Source organism: Homarus americanus, unplaced genomic scaffold (genome assembly GCF_018991925.1).
Source record: "Homarus americanus isolate GMGI-L3 unplaced genomic scaffold, GMGI_Hamer_2.0 scaffold32583, whole genome shotgun sequence".
NCBI lineage: Eukaryota > Metazoa > Arthropoda > Malacostraca > Decapoda > Nephropidae > Homarus > Homarus americanus.
Window position 1 is genome coordinate 36962573 of NW_024713129.1, and position 20336 is coordinate 36982908.

Consider the following 20336-nt stretch of genomic DNA (forward strand, 5'->3'; position numbering starts at 1 on the left):
TTAATGTGTGAAGAGAAAGAAGAACACATTGAAATTGAGTGGCAAACTTGAAATAATTAAGAAACTAGAACGTGGTGTGAGCAATGCTGTTCTAATGGAAACATACGACATTGGAAAGTCTACAATTTATGATATAAAAAAGGCAAAGAATAAAATTCTAGAATTCACAGCTTCTTCTGAGCCTTACATTAAAATTGCTGAAAGAAAAAGTTTACATTGGCCCAAATTAGAAAATCTTGATAAAGTGTTGCACGAATGGTTTTTGTTAAAACGATCAAAAGGTATGGCAATTTCTGGGCCGATAATTATTGCCAAAGCAAAGTCTTTTAAGTAGCAAATGAACATCGAATCAGAGTGCGCATTTAGTGATGGATGACTTAGGAATTTCAAGACTCGTCATGGTATTAGACAGTTTGTTTACATTTTTGTCTAGTGTTGACTTTGTTTCTTTAAAACTGCTCGTTTTGATAAATGAAGCATGCTTTATTTGCTATTGAATAAACTATCAAAATGTACCTGTTCATCTCATCTTTATTCCTCCTTAAATTTTAATTTTAAAAGTACTGCCTGAGAATCCGGAAAATCCGAAAATCCGGACCTACCCAATCCCCAAGCAGTCCTGATTTTTGGACTTCTACTATATATATATATATATATATATATATATATATATATATATATATATATATATATATATATATATATATATATATATATATATATATATATATATATATATATATATATATATATATATACACACACAGTTGTACCCCACTTAACGCGGTCAATTGAACCCAGAGGGTCCCGCGTTAAGTGAAAACCGCGTTAAGTGAATAACAGAACATATGGGATTAATTCCAATAGAACCCAGACCGACCCCCAAACTCCACTTTTTGACGACAAATAACTATGTTGTAGTAAAAATAACATCTTAATTTAATGATGGTACATGCACACAATTAATACTTAAGAGAAATAGAGAAATACAGTCGCCAAGTTAATGTCCATTCAAATAATGGACTCAACTCCCTCCCCCTCTTCTCACACTACACTCACTGGCTCTTCCCTCTGAGAAATTTTTGGGGGAAAACCAGGTATAGTAATAAATAATTCCTCAAACTAAAGTTAGGATAATATAATTGACATTGCTGGATTCCTTGTAAGACCAGGAATATTTTGAATATAAATGTCATATATTTTTCACAAAAGATATCATATTTACTCAGAATAAACTTTACATCTAAAATTTGTATGTCTAATGCAAAATCTATGATGTTTATATTCAAAATGATCAGCAAATTGTAAGAATTCCAGCAATGTAAATTATATTCTGGCCGGATAATTTGTATGAATTTTATGAGCTAAAACAAATATCTTCAGTTAATATAAAAAAAAAAATATTCTTCGACACTATCTGTCAATCAAAGTACCCCACCTTGCCTTCCCCCCTCTTCCAACCGCGTGGTCAGTCCCAACCCTCCCCCCACCCCCCACCAATCCTCCATTCAAGAGTTTTTAACATTTAGTATTAAATAATACCTCAGATTAAAGTTAGGATAATATAATTGACATTGCTGGATTCCTTGTAAGACCAGGAATATTTTGAATATAAATGTCATATATTTTGGACAAAAGATAACATAATTACTTAGAGAACAATTTTTATCTAAAAATTGTATGTTTAATGCAAAATATATGTTGTTTATATTCAAAATGATCACCAAATTATAAGAATTCCAGCAATGTAAATTATATTCTGACCGGGTAATTTGTATGAATTTTATGAGCTAAAACAAATATCTTCAGTTAATAAAAAAAAAATAATTCTTCACGGGGTAACAGATGGTCGGTCGGTCGGTCCCTCCCTCCCCCCCACCCCCCACCAACCGTCCCAAGGAGATGTGTGGGATAACCACTAAATTTTAATAAATAATACCTCAAACTAAAGTTAGGATAATATAATTGACATTGCTGGATTCCTTGTAAGACCAGGAATATTTTGAATATAAATGTCATATATTTTGGACAAAAGATAACATAATTACCTAGAGAACAATTTTTATCTAAAAATTGTATGTTTAATGCAAATATATGTTGTTTATATTCAAAATGATCACCAAATTATAAGAATTCCAGCAATGTAAATTATATTCTGGCTGGGTAATTTGTATGAATTTTATGAGCTAAAACAGGCAGTCAGGCAGGGTGGCGGGTGGGGGGTGGTGCGAATCTAAAAATAGCTCTCGAGCCGGACACTCACCGCGTATATGATGAAAAATGCCGCGTTAAGTGAAAGTTCAGCTTTGGCAAGGCACCGCGTATATGCGAAAACGCGTTAAGTGAAAGCGCGTTAAGCGGGGTAATACTGTGTATATATATATATATATATATATATATATATATATATATATATATATATATATATATATATATATATATATATATATATATATATATATATATATATATATATATATATATATATATATATATATATATATATATATATATATATATATATATATATATATATATATATATATATATATATATATATATATATATATATATATATATATATATATATATATATATATATATATATATATATATATATATATATATATATATATTACTATGCATATCACCTAAATTTTAGGTTTATTATTATGAAATATATTATGTGACCAATGTTTACAGTGTCTATTTTTTATTCAAGGAATCAGAAAACCAGACTCTGCCAACCAAGTCTGCTAAAGGAAAAAAACTTCATCTCAAAAAGAGCCAAGTTAAAGATGGAAAGCTGCAGCAGAAAGCACAGCAGGCTAGAAGCTTCAGTGTACATGTTAAAAAGTCTGCTTTTCTTGAACACCCTGTGAAATCAATTTTGCCCAAATTTCCTGTAGGAGATTCGCAAACATTACTGTTTGTCCCTGCTCCTTTACCAATACAAAAACCTTCTGTAGTCTCTCCACTTACAGTATCTTCTAAAACAGCAGTTCTTAACCAAGGGGGTATTTCAATTTTTCAGGAGGGGCAAAAAGGCTCGGGGAAAGTAGTCCGCTTATCCCTGAGTCAGAGTCAGAGATATGCTCCCCCAGGAGGGCACAACCCCCAGGTTAAGAACTGCTGTTCTAAAAGTTTTCCTGTGACTGATGATGTCAAAATACCATTGATTCACCCCAAAAGAATTATGGGAAAGAGTAAACACAAAAATGTCATTGCCAAAGAAAACAATAAAAAATTGCCACATCCTGGATTGAGACAAAAATCTGAGGCATCATGTGGCATAAAGGTTACAAGTGAAGCCAAGTCTGGTTCACTAGGCCCCCCAAAAAATAGATTGAAGAAAAATGAGAACAAAATATCCACACTGTTTCCTGAAAATGTATTTAAGAATTTTCATACAGAATTAGAAGTTGAAAGAATTCAAGGAACAAAAAATAAACTTTGTGATAAGTCAAAAGCAGAACCCAATAAAAAAATTTCAATCTTGACTCCACAAGATCAAACATCAGTGCCTTCAAAACATATGTCTCAACATGTAGCTCTTCAATTTTCTCCTGAACAAGGTGTTCCTCATCATCCTCCTCCACCATATCCACAACATTCAAATAGGAAGGAGACTGATATAAGCTCATGCAATACAGAGTTACCAATTGGACAAGAAGTTGAGGAAACTGTAAAAGAGATCCAATGCCTTAAGACAGTTAGTCAGAAATTAGTCCAAATTTCTAAAAAGGGCTGTGAACGAAGATGTAGAAGGCAATTAAGTTTTGTCGAGTGTCCTACTTCCATATCTGTTGGTATAACCTCATCTGAAAATAATGTGACAAATACATCTTGCTCAAGTAATTATGCTAATGAGTTACAAATATCTGTACCAAGTTTATCATCCCCATTAATTCGAAGTGCCACTTCAAGTGTGCATCATTCACATCCTGAGTACAATTCTTCCACATTAATGGTATCAAAATTAGAGGAAACACAAAAAAGTTCTCAGACACATTTAGTGATTGTAACTTCTTCCGGTTCCTCCCCGATTCCACCAACATATTCTACATCATCTAGTATGGCCAAAAATGCCTCAACAGTTTTGAAATCACTTTCAAATTCCAAAGATCCCCCTCTTTATGTAGCACCTCCAGCTCTTCCTGCAATGAATTCACCCACCCTAGAGGAATCTATATTTTCACCTACCTCATCTATAAAATCTCAGAGTTATTCATCTTCTGTATATTCTCCTGTATCATCTGGTCATCCTTTAGCTGGTGCTTCATCTAACCGTCTTTCAAATTCCTCTTCCTCATCGACTGATTTTATGCATTCTCCATTATCTGTTTGTCAGTCACAGTTCTCATCATCTTACTCACCTGTGTTAACTAATGGCCACACAACACAAGCAGAATCATCTGTACTCACCCCACCATTATTGGATACTTCTCTCATTACTTCTAGTAGCCATTCTTCTTATCAAATGTCTAATTCTCATCAGCCAAAGTCAACTCATTATACTGTGTCTACTGAAACACCTCTCTTTACCCAGAGCTCACAATCAACCTCCTCTTGTCAACCTCCACAGCCTACACCTCGTATCTCACCCTCATACTCCACATTTTATAACAGATCTCAACCAGCCCAATGTGATCAATCCCCACTTTCATTACTGCATACTCATGCATCTTGCCCATCCTCTTATATTCATTCTTCACAACTAGACTCATACTCTTACTCCCATCAACCATCCTCTTACGCTCAATCACCTCAACCAACCACATACATAAAATCTCCTCAACCTACTTCATACACTCAGTCTCCTCAGCCATCCTCATACACTCAGTCCCCACAACCAACTTCATACACTCAGTCCCCACAACCAACCACGTATACACAGTCTCCTCAGCCTACTTTACATACACAGTCTCCTCAACCATCTTCATATGCACAGTCCCATCAGCTTACCTCTTATACACAAACTTCCCCTCAACTGACCACATACACCTTGTCCACCCAACAACCACCAACATACACACAGTCATCTCAAAGAACCTGTTATACACAATCCCCTCAACCAGCCTCATATACATACACTCATCATCCTGCATCACATATACAGTCTCCTCAACCAGCTGTGTTTGCTCAGTTTCGGCATCCCGATTCCTACATCCACTCCGAGCATCGCTCAAGTTACAGTCAGTCATCACAGCCTCGTGAGTTTACTGTAGAAACTCAGCAATGTGCGAATGATAATGATCCTGATTCTCCCCAGGCTCTGTCATTTTCCAGTAGTCATGTCTCGCCATACTGTCAGTCCCCACAGCCAGGTTCTTACAGTCAGCCTCCTCACACCACACTAGTCCCAGCCAATGCATCACCCACCAACAGTGTATTCAAAACTATATCTAGGTCACCCCATCTCCCTCAATATTCAGATCCCTGTATTTCACCATCATCCTCACACTATTTCCCCAGCCCGGTCAACATCTCATACAATAATGTTTATGGCTCCCAGCAAACATTTGATACTAATAATTCACAGTATTATGTTACTAATAAAGGGGTCCCATTGTTATCTTCGTCATATTCTACTGGTGAAGTGAATTGCTCTTCTTTATCAAGAGAAAGATTAAGTCCCCCATCATATGAGGCACATTTGCAAAACACTGCATCATACATAACTTCTGGCTCTCACCCTTCAAATTCTCATTACAACATGTCAGTCGTACATCAACAAACAGTGCCTGAAAATTATTCTCTGTCCTGTCATAGCACAAGAGTAGAACAAGAAGTTTCAACACCAACCTCAGATCCTAAGAAAAGTGTCAGGTCCCCTCCTGCATATCCTTCCTCTCCAGTATTACTTCCACCCCCAAGATATACATCTAACCTCCAGGTGACTACTGTTTCCCATCATTCAAATCATGTAGTTGTATCGGATATAAACAAAGGATCTTATGTGTATAGTACAGAGGAATCATTACATTCATTTTTTCCAAACACTCCACCATTGCCACCTCCATCTGCTGCTCCTCCTCCTGTTGAAACTCGAACAGATCTACCTTTCCTCAACTCTCAAGATTATGGTGCAAACCAAAGTCACAGTATAAGTCATAATTCTGCCACGGCATTATTTTCAAGTGGCATTTACCTACCATTTCAAGATGCCCAACACAACTGCGATGACATAAAGGAATTCCAAGGATCACATAATATAACCTGTAAGTCTACTGACCAGGAATCATTATGTAAACATTATGACCAGGAAGCAGATGTTATTGTGTCTGATTGGAGGGGTTCCACCAGAGGAGTTGGGATTCCATGCAGTGAGAGTTTAAAAGTGCATAGTATAATAGAGCGAGCAGAAGGAGTATGGTTTATTCCACACCAAGAACAGAATCGTGTATACATGAAAAGAAAAGAGCTGGCAAAGGATTTCCTTAATCATCCAGGTTAGTATTGCAAAGGGTAAAAAATATGTCAGTTCATGGTAAGATAGCATCCTTTCACTTAATATTGATAATGACGAATACAAAAGTGAATGGTAGTTTACTAGATGTTAAATTGGAATTTTTTATAACTTTGATGAAATTTATGTAATGTAGCATACCTATAACTGAATCATGGTGACTTGAATAAAATAAATTTTTTACTACTTGAAATACCTGTATACTATTTAAATACTGTATATAGTACACTAATGTGTTTTTTGTATTACAGATGTACACTTGAGCAGGGACATGATGTTGAAGGAAAAGTTCTGGATTGAAGAGGATGAACCAATTGCTTTTAATGTAACAGATGGAACAAATTCAAAAAGAAAACAAATCAAGGATATGCTGTGTCAGGTGAGAATAATTTATAATATGCAGAATTTTGTCTTTCATTATTAAGAAAATTACCATATACCTGTGCAGCTCCTCCCCGACTTACGACGGGGTTAGGGACCCAAATCCAGGTCATAAGTCGAAATGGTCGTAAGTCGAAAATGCTTAAATACAGTAATACATAGAAAATCTAAAATGGGTGTCTCTTATTCTTGTCAGCATCACAAAACTCTCACTTTTAAGCTTGCCAGCCATTTTAAAGTGAATTACAAACGAAAATTTTGTCTGTACTGACGTTGGGACTTTAAAATACGTAATTTGACAAAATTTTGGTGCAACTGAGGCAGGTCGTAAGTGCGGGTGGTCGTAAGTCGAGTAGGTCGTAAGTCGGGGAGGAGCTGTATTGTACAGTATACTCAAGTATAGTTCGACTTTTTATGATCAAGTTTTTATGCAAACAGTAGCGAGGTTGAACTATACAGTGGTCCCTCGGTTAACGAACACAATTTGTTCCACAGAGTCTTTCGTTAACCGAAAATTTTGTTAACCAAATCCATTGTTTCAATGGGATATTGGGTAATTGGTTCCAGCTCACAGAAAAGTACATACAAAGTAAAAAAAAAAATGCAGTAAAGTACACTTACTTTGAGGTGTGTATGTAGAAGGTTCCTAGTTGATGATGATGATGATGGGAATTAGAAGTGGGGATGGAAAAGAAGGGAGAAGAGAAGGAAGTGGGGATGGAGGAGAAATCACCTTTCAGGGGACCCATGCTTGAAGCCATCATTTCACCAATAAAATTTTAAGTTCACTAGGTGTAATTCAAGATTATTTTATTTAAATCAACACTGCACTGCGCTATATATTATCAGTATGTTAATTAAATTTCAGAATGACTCTTAATTTCAATGAAAAATGCAAAAATATTCAAGACACCAACAAAATAGATGTTCACTCCACTGTCAACAAAGCCAAACTGACGCCTGGTGGCTGAGTCACGCGGCTGATGGGCGCACAAAAAAATAGTTCCTTGTACTGCATATAGTATCAATATGTTAACTAAATTTTAAAATGACTATTAATTTTAATATAAAAAGTGTAAAAATATTAAAGAGCACAACTTGATATTTACTCCACTGGAAATGAATGTGAACATAGAACAGATTACTGAATTGGCAGACTTGCCCATCAGCTGATCAGCTGATGCTCACAATAAAACGTGTTGTTCGTAAGGATTTCGTTAATCAAAGTTTTGTTCGTTAACCGAATTGAAGATCCTTATGGGAGGTAATTCATTAACCGAAATTTTGTTAACCGAGGGACCACTGTACAGTATATACAGTGACCCCTCGTTTAACGAACACCTCGGTTAACGTAATTTCGATTAACGAACTGCCTTCCATAAGGATCTTCAATTCGGTTAACGAAAAAAAATTCGCTTAACGAACTTCTTACGAACCGACCTCAACATGTTTTCGCTTGCACTGACCGGGCAACCAGCTTTAGTATCAGTCCGCCAATACATTAATCGGTTCTAGGGCTTAAATTCCTTACTATTTTTGTAAATATCAAGAAGTTTATACTATTCAATAATTTTAAAAGTTTAATATTCAATTTTTTAGTCATTTTAACAATTATTGAACGAAATTGAAGGTAAAGTGACTAGTTTAATGCGCGGCATCCAGCCTCTTAACACAGCAAACAGGCGTCAGTCTCTCTCTGTTTTCACTGGAGGTAACATCTTGCTTGAGACTCTCTTCAACTAAATGCTTTTTTCTGTGTTTCCAAGCAAATTATTGGTCATTTTGAAATATATTTTATATATTGACAATATATAATGCAGTGCAGCATTGATTTAAAGAAAATAATCTTGAATTAAACCAGAGAGCTAAAATTTTATGGGTGAAATGGCGCCATGGGGTGACTTCTCTTCCACCCCAATGCCTTCTCTTCTTCCTTCTCCTCCACCCCCATTCTAAATCCCATCATCATCATCATCATCCAGGAGCCTTCTACATACACACCTCAAAGTAAGTGAACTTTTCTACCATTTTTGTTGAATTTAGGAAATTTTCGGTGAGCTGGAACCAATTACCCAAAAACCCATTGAAACAATGGTTTCGGTTAACGAACGTTTCGGTTAACGAACGACCTTCTGGAACGGATTGAGTTCGTTAACCGAGGGGCCACTGTACGTGTAATATTTTTCAAGGGTTAAAATTCATTTATTTTCAAGGGACATTTATGGTGAATGATCGGTTACATGCTTCCAGTAGGTTAACCTTTCTAGTAAGCTCCTTTAACCTGGGCTTGCCTTCAAGATTTTTTATTTTTTTTCCTATGTTGGTACATGAACATGAAGAGCAGAATCTCATTCACTACATGTTACTTTAAATTTACAAATACCTGATGTAAATGAAAATTTGCTGATAATTTACTGCTTCCTCTCTGCTTCCTCATCTACATCTCCTCTAACCTCAGCATCAAATCCCTCAAATTCTTGAGGCAGCTCTTCCACCAGTAAGTCACCCAACACTTCATTATCATTGGTGGTGCCATCATCATCTCCTAAAATGATGTTTGCCAAGACATTAACAGGCTGGACCTTGCACACGTACTGAGTAATAAGGGCCTGCTGACAAGCATTAACACAGGACATGTACAGTCGGGGTCAAAAGTCTTGAACACTTGACATTATTTGGCATGTACCCAAAGATCTTAGGTATTAAGGAGAGTTTTATCCCATTTTGTGGTTCAAACATAATATGTGATGATATGTAGTGTTATTCCCAGTCATATATGTATAACTTAGAAGTAGATGCCAGTTATTGCTAAGTGTTCAAGACTTTTGACCCCGACTGTACATGGTCTTATATTCCTCTATAACCTTATCAGTGACAGGGCAGATATGGTTTTTAGCATGAGGCCTGGACCATATCGTATTCTTCAAGCTATTCACTGAAACGTGCGATGGTTGTGAGCATCTCGGTCAGCTGGCTTGTTGTAGGTTCACCAAGCATATCATCATCCTCTTGTGTTGGTTGCTGTTCTTCTTGTTGGTCTTCATCCTCCTCCAACATTTCTTCAATTGTCGGTTGCTACTGATGTTGACCAATGGTTTCTTGCAAATCTTCAACTTGAACATCCGAAAAACTCGGTGCTGGGACTGACCGCACTGCCTCCACCGTGCCATTAGTGTTGGTGCCATGGACTACCTCTCCCTACTTGCCTCGGTCTGCTCTGCCTCTCTTACCTCGAAGTTACCGAACAAAGGCTTCCATGCGTGTAGCACTATTACAACATTAATCTTTCACCATACCTCAACAATTCTGTCCACTGCATTTTTAATATTATATTTCTTCCAAAATTCACAAACTGATCACACTTCACGGTTGCCTGGGTGGTGCGACATAGGTGCTAGGAGTTGGGTTGTCTACCATCACCTCCTCCTCCTGGTTAGTTGGTGCTGGTTGAGCTTGGTCACTGTCAGAGAGATCTGCCTCGATTTGTTGTAACTCAACTAATGAGTCTGTCTGCTGATGAAAGTCTTTATAGAGTGACTGATAATAGAACAGTTTAACATTACTGATGAATTTGTAGACAAGTGGCTGCAGAAGCGGTGTGGTGATAGGAGGAAGGAAGATAACTTGTACATTATGGTGGTGTCCAATTAGAAACTTAGAGTGTCCAGAAGCATTATCCATCACCAGGATCACTTTGAAGTCAATGCTCTTCCTCTGGCAGTACTTTGGGCGTCAGGAACAAAGTGTTTGCCAAATCAATCGGTGCATAAAGATGTAACCCAAGCTTTCTTATTAGACGTCCAATTAACATTGAGCTGTGACATATTGGCATGATGGTAGGCTCTCGGACCGGCAGCACGGTTAACAACCAGGGGTTTCATCAAGAAATCTCCACTTGCATTAGCTGTGAATAAAATTGTAATCCTGTCCTTTGAAGTCTTTACACCCCTCGCCTGTTTTTCATCGTCGACATTGAAAGTGGTCTTCAGTGAGCGCTTCCAGAAAATGTCAGTTTCATCACAATTGAAGATCTGGTCTCAGCAATAACCACCCTCTTTCACAAGAGCTTGAGAGACAAGTAGATATTTTTCTGCTGCTACGACATCAGCCAATGCACTTTCCCCATGGTAGTGTGTAAACTTGACTTCATAACACTTCTTAAAAGCAGCCAACCAACCAACAGAAGCATTGAACAGTGGTGGAGTTAATGCATTTCTTCAGTGCAACTGCAGCATGATAAACACGTGCTTATTGCCTAATCTGTGGCCCAGACAGATTGCCTTGCTTACGGTTTGTTCTTTCCACCCACTTGTGAAGGTAATGTTCTGTGAAAACAAGCAGTAGGTTTTTTTGTGAAGTAATGGAGAACGTTTCTAGAAAATCTTGAGAATATGTTCACAGAAGCAGTTAAGGCTTCCTTGTTCTTCTTAAGGGAACGTATGATAGATTTGGGGCAGACGAACCTACGCATGATTTCACAGGTACGAGCACCACTTTTGATCATCTCAAGCATCTCTCGTTTCATTAATCTCTGAATGGGGAGGTACAAACTTGGTTAAATTTAATAGTAATAAAACTCACTATTTACCAATTACACTTTCTAAATTAGACGATCTCCCACCAATTACATTTCAGGACTCTATCATCCTGCCAAATTCTGAAATAAATATGTTAGGCCTCTCCATTTCCTTCAATATGTCCTGGAAATCACACATCCTTAATATAGCTAAAGCTGCCTCCCAAAAGTTGGGATTGCTGTACAGATGCCGTAGCTACTTCACTCCTGAGCAGTTGCTCCAAGTACTGAAGTACTGCTCTCATATCTGGGGTGGCTCTTCTTCTGTCCAACTATTAGATAAGGTGGAATCAAAGGCATTTCGTCTTATTAACTCTCCTCCATTAGTTGACAATCTCTCTTCCCTTTCTCTTCGCCGCAATGTTGCTTCACTTATTCTCTTTTACGGGTACTTTAACTGGCAATGTTCGGTGGATTTGGCATCCTGTGTACCGCCGGCAAGGCCATGGGCTCGTAACAACACACGTCTTGCCCGCGGTGCCTACCGTTTCTCTGTGGATGTCGGTCACACGAGAATAACCCGCTATAGTACCTCCTTCTTTCCTCACACAGCCAAACTGTGGAATGCTCTGCCTTCTTCTGTGTTTCCATACTTAAACAATCTGTCTCACTTTAAAAAGCTGGTTTTCTGGCATCTTCGTGGTGTAGATTAATACAGTATAACTTTTTCTTCTCTATTTTCAATTTCTTTCTGTTCTTATTTTTTCGCCCCCGAGGCGCCATTGGGGGTCGTTTCACCTGTGCCTGGGTGGGCTAATTCCCGTAAAAAAAAAAAAAAAAATCAAGGCCTTATTTCCTCTTCCTTTACCCCCTTACAGTACAGTTGTACCCCACTTAACGCGGTCAATTGAACCCAGAGGGTCCCGCGTTAAGTGAAAACCGCGTTAAGTGAATAACAGAACATATGGGATTAATTCCAATAGAACCCAGCCCGACCCCCAAACTCCACTTTTTGACGACAAATAACTATGTTGTAGTAAAAATAACATCTTAATTTTATGATGGTACATGCACACAATTAATACTTAAGAGAAATAGAGAAATACAGTCGACAAGTTAATGTCCATTCAAATAATGGACTCAACTCCCTCCCCCTCTTCTCACACTACACTCACTGGCTCTTCCCTCTGAGAAATTTTTGGGGGAAAACCAGGTATAGTAATAAATAATTCCTCAAACTAAAGTTAGGATAATATAATTGACATTGCTGGATTCCTTGTAAGACCAGGAATATTTTGAATATAAATGTCATATATTTTTCACAAAAGATAACATAATTACCTAGAGAACAATTTTTATCTAAAAATTGTATGTTTAATGCAAAATATATGTTGTTTATATTCAAAATGATCACCAAATTATAAGAATTCCAGCAATGTAAATTATATTCTGGCCGGATAATTTGTATGAATTTTATGAGCTAAAACAAATATCTACAGTTAATAAAAAAAAAAAAATATTCTTCAACACTATCTGTCAATCAAAGTACCCCACCTTGCCTCCCCCCCTCTTCCAACCGCGCGGTCAGTCCCAACCCTCCCTCCACCCCCCACCAATCCTCCATTCAAGAGTTTTTAACATTTAGTATTAAATAATACCTCAGATTAAAGTTAGGATAATATAATTGACATTGCTGGATTCCTTGTAAGACCAGGAATATTTTGAATATAAATGTCATATATTTTGGACAAAAGATAACATAATTACCTAGAGAACAATTTTTATCTAAAAATTGTATGTTTAATGCAAAATATATGTTGTTTATATTCAAAATGATCACCAAATTATAAGAATTCCAGCAATGTAAATTATATTCTGACCGGGTAATTTGTATGAATTTTATGAGCTAAAACAAATATCTTCAGTTAAAAAAAAAAATAATTCTTCACCGGGTAACAGATGGTCGGTCTGTCGGTCGGTCCCTCCCTCCCCCCCACCCCCCACCCCCCACCAACTGTCCCAAGGAGATGTGTGGGATAACCACTAAATTTTAATAAATAATACCTCAAACTAAAGTTAGGATAATATAATTGACATTGCTGGATTCCTTGTAAGACCAGGAATATTTTGAATATAAATGTCATATATCTTGGACAAAAGATAACATAATTACCTAGAGAACAATTTTTATCTAAAAATTGTATGTTTAATGCAAAATATATGTTGTTTATATTCAAAATGATCACCAAATTATAAGAATTCCAGCAATGTAAATTATATTCTGGCTGGGTAATTTGTATGAATTTTATGAGCTAAAACAGGCAGTCAGGCAGGGTGGCGGGTGGGGGGTGGTGCGAATCTAAAAATAGCTCTCGAGCCGGACACTCACCGCGTTGCTGTGGAAAAATCCGCGTTAAGTGAAAGTTCAGCTTTGGCAAGGCACCGCGTATATGCGAAAACGCGTTAAGTGAAAGCGAGTTAAGCGGGGTAATACTGTAGTTACGTTTGGCATGAAGCTTTCCTTGTTGACCTTCTCTACGGCCATCATTACCACCAGAACCGCTCCCGACATTTACATTACTCACCTTACTCATCGTCAATACACAAGAATCGTTAAGTGATGTCTCCGTTAACTGGAACAATTGGTGCAGAGCACTTCCAGGAATGCGAAATTCCGGGTAACGAGACGACTCTCAAAGCCAGAGAAAACTGCTCATACCCGAAATTTTCCAAGTGGTAAAGGAAAATTTTTCTCGGAAGTTACCAGAAATTGCGCATTTCATCATCTCTCAAACCCGGAAAAAACTCCCCCTTCCCGGAATTTTCCAGGTATCGGAAAATATTCTCGGAATTTACGGGAAAATGCGCCCCTTTGGAAAATCGTTCCCAAAGCTGGAATTCCGTAAAATTCAAGCTTTGGGAATGATTTTCCGAGAAAATTTAAATTCAGGCTATCGGAGAGTTCTGGGTTTGAGGGATTCCAGCTAACGGAAATGATATTTCTACAAGAAACATTAGTACGCAAGAATTGTTAATACAGCATGCCCATAAAATTTGCGGGAGCTTGGGTCTTAAAATGGCCACGAATTGCCGTAACCGCGAATATCATTGGCTGACCGGGAGGGGGGATATTTTACTCATGTGCCAAAAATGTATATTCCTTTTATGTTTGCTCTTTGGACAATTATTTCTTTTACCTGTACTCTATATGTATGTGTACACACACACACACACACACACACACACACACACACACACACACACACACACACACGTGCGCTCTACCACCCCCATTGACTTACCAATGAAACTCTTCAAGGAGTTCTCCCCGGAGCTTGCTTAGCCCCTATGCTCCATCATCAATGCTTCTCTCAGTCAAGCCAGATGCCCAGCTGACTGGAAGACCTCTTATGTATCACCAGTGCCCAAGTCAACCAGCCCACAATTCTTAAATCAGCTACGACTTATTGCAATCACCCCAATACCCAGCCTAATCTGTGAAAGTTTTGTGTTCGACTGGGCTTATGCTGATATTGCAGTAGTCGTAGACCCTCAGCAATTTGACAATATGAAAACTTCCTCCACCACTCACTGTCTTGTCAGCTTTCTCGATTACATATACCGCCACCTCGAGAAACGAAAAACGTCTGTAACTGTCGCCTTCATTGATTTCACTAAAGCATTTGACCTAGTCTACCACAATATAATCATCAACAAAGCTCTTGGCCTCGGGCTTCGGAGAAGTCTTATACCATGGCTTACAGACTTCCTCAGTGACCGACGCCAAGCTGTACGCTTCCGAGGGGCTGTCTCCACCTTTCAGTCACTCACCTGTGGCGTCCCCCAAGGCACCAAGATGAGACCACTCTGCTTCCTTATGCTTATCAATGATGCCCTAAGAGAAACCCCCGCTCGATGGAAATATGTCGACGACTCCACCATTGGGATCAGCCTCAACAATTCTGCTCCCGACTATACCGCCCTTCAGGATTTATTGAACAGTCTCCAAAACTGGGCCACCAACAACCACGTCACCATCAACCATACCAAGACCATGGTTATGCACATCAACCTTTCCTCCGACATTGTCCCACCCCCTTCCATTAATTTAGGTCCGAACACACTCCAGGTTGTAGATTCCACGAAGCTCCTCGGCGTCACCATAGACAACAAACTAAATTGGAAACCACACGTCAGTGAAGTTGTCAAATCCTCCAGTTTCCGTCTCCACCTCCTCCGCCGAATCAAGTCCCTCGGAGTACCTGCACCCGAGCTCCTCAGTGTTTACTCAACATTCATACTTCCCAAGCTCACCTATGCCTCCCCTACCTGGTCTTCCTCCCTAAATGCCACACAACGTAAACACCTAGAAAAAGTGCAAAAGAGGGCATGCAAGATTATTCTCTCCCCTTCCTACTCCACGTATGAAGAAGCGCTCAACACACTGACCCTTTCGACTCACTGACCATCACCACGACCTCATCTGCAAATTTGGTAAGAAGCTTCTGCACCATCCTTGACACCGGCTCCTACTACCACCTGAGATCCCTAGCCCGAGAATTGCTGTTCGACAACACAACCGCATCCAGCCCATACGTGCACGAACTGATCGCTATAAGAACAGCCCAGTCCCAATCATTGTAAAAATTATCAATAACTTGTAATAAACCAGTGTATTCACTCCCAGTAAATACCACTTCTTGCACTGTCACTATGTTGAAATGCCCTGTAGTTTGAGCTTTTCCCCATCTAGTTATTATATACTGTATCTTATTTATATCACTTATGTTATTTGTATATTATTTGTAATTCGAAACCCATTCCCCAATTATGTAACTGTATATTTTCAGCCTTCTGGCTGCCAAGCTCTTTCAATGAACCGTTAATTATTATTATTATTATTATTATTATTATTATTATTATTATTATTATTATTATTATTATTATTATTATTAGTATTATTAACACACACACACACACACACACACACACACATACACACATGCATGCACGCGCGCACACACACACACACACACACACACACACACACACACACACACACACACACACACACACATGCACTCCACATGCACTCCACATGCACACACACTCCACATGCACACACACTCCACATGCACACACACACGACATTATATTTGTTCTCATTGGTCTAACCCTAGACCCCAAAACGTTTTGACTGTAATTGCTCATAGGAGCGATTTGGATTTGTGCAGGACAATAAGACCCTTGTCGTTAATGCAATGAGTGTAATTCGGTCAAAACCTGTTAAAAAACAATTCACATACAGTGGTCCCTCGGTTAACGAAATTTCGGTTAACGAGCTGCCTCCCATAAGATTCTTAAATTCGGTTAACGAGCAACCCCTCGGTTAACGAATTTCTTACGAGCCGACCTCAACATGTTTTCGCTTGCACCGGCCGGTCAACTAGCTGTAGTATTAGTCTGCCAATACATAAATCGGCTCTTGGGCTTAAATTCCTTACTATTTTAGTATATACAGTTGTACCCCGCTTAACGCGGTCAATTGAACCCACAGGGTACTGCGTTAAGTAAAAACCACGTTAAGTGAACAACAGAACATATGGGATTAATTCCAATAGAGACTGGCCCGACCCCCAAACTCCACTTTTTGACGACACACAACTATGTTGTAATAAAAATATTATCTTAACTTTATGATGGTATGCACACACAATTAATAATTAAGAGAAATATCAATAATATTAGGTTTTTTAACACTTACGTTAGTAGAAAAGATGGCTGGGCACACGGGGATGGGGGGTTGGTTCCGAGGCAGAGGGCAGATTATTGGCCCTCACCTGTATCACTTGTATCAATTGTATCACTATGCATCACAGAGGCTTGCAGGGCCTCTTTGTCAAACCCCTCAAAGTCCATATCCTCACTATCACTATCACTGACTTGGGCTGGCTATGGTGGGTGGCGGGTGAAGAACTCGGTAATGTGTTGATGACTCGGCGACCTTGTGCGTGCCCTGCCCGCGCCGCTTCCCGCGTAAATGATGGAATGAACCGTGTAAATAAAAATTGTCGGTCTGTTGTTGGTGTGTTGAATATTTTTGCATTTTTCATTGAAATTAAGAGTCATTCTGAAATTTAATTAACATACTGATAATATATAGCGCAGTGCGGTGTTGATTTAAATAAAATAATCTTGAATTACACCTAGTGAACTTAAAATTTTATTGGTGAAATGATGGCATCAAGCATGGGTCCCCTGAAAGGTGATTTCTCCTCCATCTCCACTTCCTTCTCTTCTCCCTTCTCCTCCACCCCCACTTCTAATTCCCATCATCATCATCATCATCAACCAGGAACCTTTTACATACACACCTCCTTTTTTTTTTACTTTTTATGTACTTTTCTGTGAACTGGAACCAATTATCCAATATCCCATTGAAACAATGGATTTGGTTAACGAACGACCCTCTGAAACGAATTGTGTTCGTTAACCGAGGGACCACTGTATTATGAACACAAAAAATATAAAATATGAGTGTTCTCCCTACAAAATCATAAATTTACCCTAGATATTATTACTTTATGACATTTTAATTGTTAAATATGGAATCCTTGTGCATGTTTTATTAAAAACTGTAGTTAAAACATTAATATAAGAATTTTCATATTTTTTTTTATTTTGGCACTTACTGGGGAATACCACCGAAATTAGCAGACGCTGTGAAGGGGTTAACTTTCATTTTTATTTAAGACATTTTCAGAAAATTCTCTCGATTTTCAGCCTCGGAAATTTTTTTCCTAAAGCCGGAAATTTTTGGAAAATTCCAGCTTTGGGAATGATTTTCCGAGCAAATTTCAATTCCGACTTTCGGAGATTTCCAGGTTTAAGGGATTCCGGCGAAGGAGATATTACTGTATTAATATTTTGTAATACAGTAGATAATGTTTTATATTAAATTTTTAGTATCTTTTATTTTTCTTCTTTCTGAGCAGGTGTGTGGGAAAATGCTGAAAGGCCGTAGCAGTCTCAAGTCTCATCTGAACAGCCACCACAAAATCCAGCCTCATGCTTGCCACTACTGTTCCAAAACTTTCACCAATCGCAGTGTTCTTGTAGTACATCTCCGAATCCATACTGGAGAGAAGCCATATATTTGTAACATTTGTGATACATCCTTTAGGACACAATCGGGTCTTACAAGGCATAAAAGTTTACACACAAATGTTAGGCCTTATGAGTGTTCCATGTGTTCCAAAACTTTTAAAACAAAGCTTGTTTTACAACAGCACTTGAAACTCCATTTAACAGGATTATTTACCTGCTCTGATTGTGGCAAAACTTTTGAAAGGCATAAATCACTAGCAGTTCACAAAGCATCACACCATCATAAATCTAAAAAATTTCCTTGCCCACACTGCCATAAAGGTTACCAGTTCCGCAGCCTTCTTAATCATCATATGCAGGTTCATTCTAATATCTGTAAACATGTTTGCTCTGTATGTAATAAGCCATTTGTGTGGCGTAGTGGTTTAGCTGCTCACATGAAAACACATTCAGTTTCCCGTCCAAAGTGTGACATTTGTGGAATGCGCTTTGCCTCGGAAAAAAGACTAGATACTCATTATCGTCGCCACAGCAACCCACAGCCTCATCGGTGTGAAGTATGTGGCCAAAGTTTTTCTCATGCTTATCGCCTGGCTTCTCATTCTCTCATACATGAAAAGCCTAAGGAGTATGCTTGTCCTGAGTGTGGTGTAGTACTTATTTCGGCAAGGAAGTTAAGGAAACATCTACTGAGCCATAGGAAAGAGGAACCAAGGATTTGCCGACTTTCTGGTACAATAGAAATATTAAAATCAACAACATAATTTATAGTGAACCCTCGAAAATTTGGACCCTGTAAATCTGGATTTCAGAAGATTCGGACAAAAAAATTTTGAGTTCTGGGCTAAGAAGCATTCCCAAAACAGGGTGAAGGTAGTTTTAGGCTTAAAGTTTTTATCTTATAAAATGTCACAGACTAATTTTAGCGGAATAAAACTTGCATTGCTGGAATCCTTGTAAGATAGTGAACAATTTGAGTATGGACATCACATAGTTTGCACAAGAGATAAAATTTTTAGTCCTTTAGTGTAGTAGTACATTGGGTACAAAGTGAGTACCTTAATATGTTGCTCAAAATTATGGCTTTTTCACAGGAAAAAGTCTATATAACTAACCCCAGTGGTCAGGATAATATGTACTGTATTTTTGGGTTTTTTTATATCATTATTTATCGTTTTTATACATTTAGTACATTCGCCGGAAGATCTGGATCTTCGAGGGTTGACTGTGCCGATATCTAAATATGTGATACAGGTTCCATGCTTTCTCATATATAAATGTACTGAAATGTAAAACTGTGGTCCAAAACACAGTATTCCATCTTATGTAAAAACTATTATACAATTATACAGTTGTTTTTACAAAATCATTTGAAGCCGTTTCTCTATCCCACCTCTTGACAATGCAGGTACAATAATTACCCACTTAGCACTCTGGATGTGTTCCTGGAGAAGAGAATGCTCACTGAATCAGCCCTAAAAGGCATCATTATAACAGTATAAGATTATATTAATCAAAACCACAAAGATGCTGGAAAACCATCTTTTTGAAGTGAGACAGATTGTGTGAGTATGGAAACACAGAAGAAGGCAGAGCATTCCACAGTTTGGCTGTGTAAGGAAAGAAGGATGTACTATAATGGGTTATTCTAGTGTGACTGACATCCACAGAGAAATGGTGGGCACCACTGGCAAGAAGAGTGTTACAAGCCCATGGCCTTGCCGGCGATACACAGGATGCCAAATCCACCGAACATTGCCCGTTAAAATACAGTAAGTCCTCGCTTAACATCATGGTTCCGTTCCTGATAACCGCGACGTTAATGGAATCAATTTTCCCCATAAGAAATAGATAAAATACGGG

General features: G+C 38.2%; 1 protein-coding gene across 1 annotated transcript in view; it reads left to right on the forward strand.

Annotated features, from left to right (window-relative positions):
- Positions 1-19842, forward strand: part of LOC121869968 — a 24104-nt gene extending 4262 nt beyond the window's left edge. The window contains exons 2-4 of the mRNA XM_042371591.1: positions 2723-6452; positions 6721-6848; positions 18362-19842. Coding sequence (XP_042227525.1) covers positions 2723-6452; positions 6721-6848; positions 18362-19237 — 4734 coding nt within the window. The 3' untranslated portion in view covers positions 19238-19842. The remainder of the gene's footprint in view (positions 1-2722; positions 6453-6720; positions 6849-18361) is intronic.
- The last annotated feature ends 494 nt before the right edge of the window (positions 19843-20336 follow it).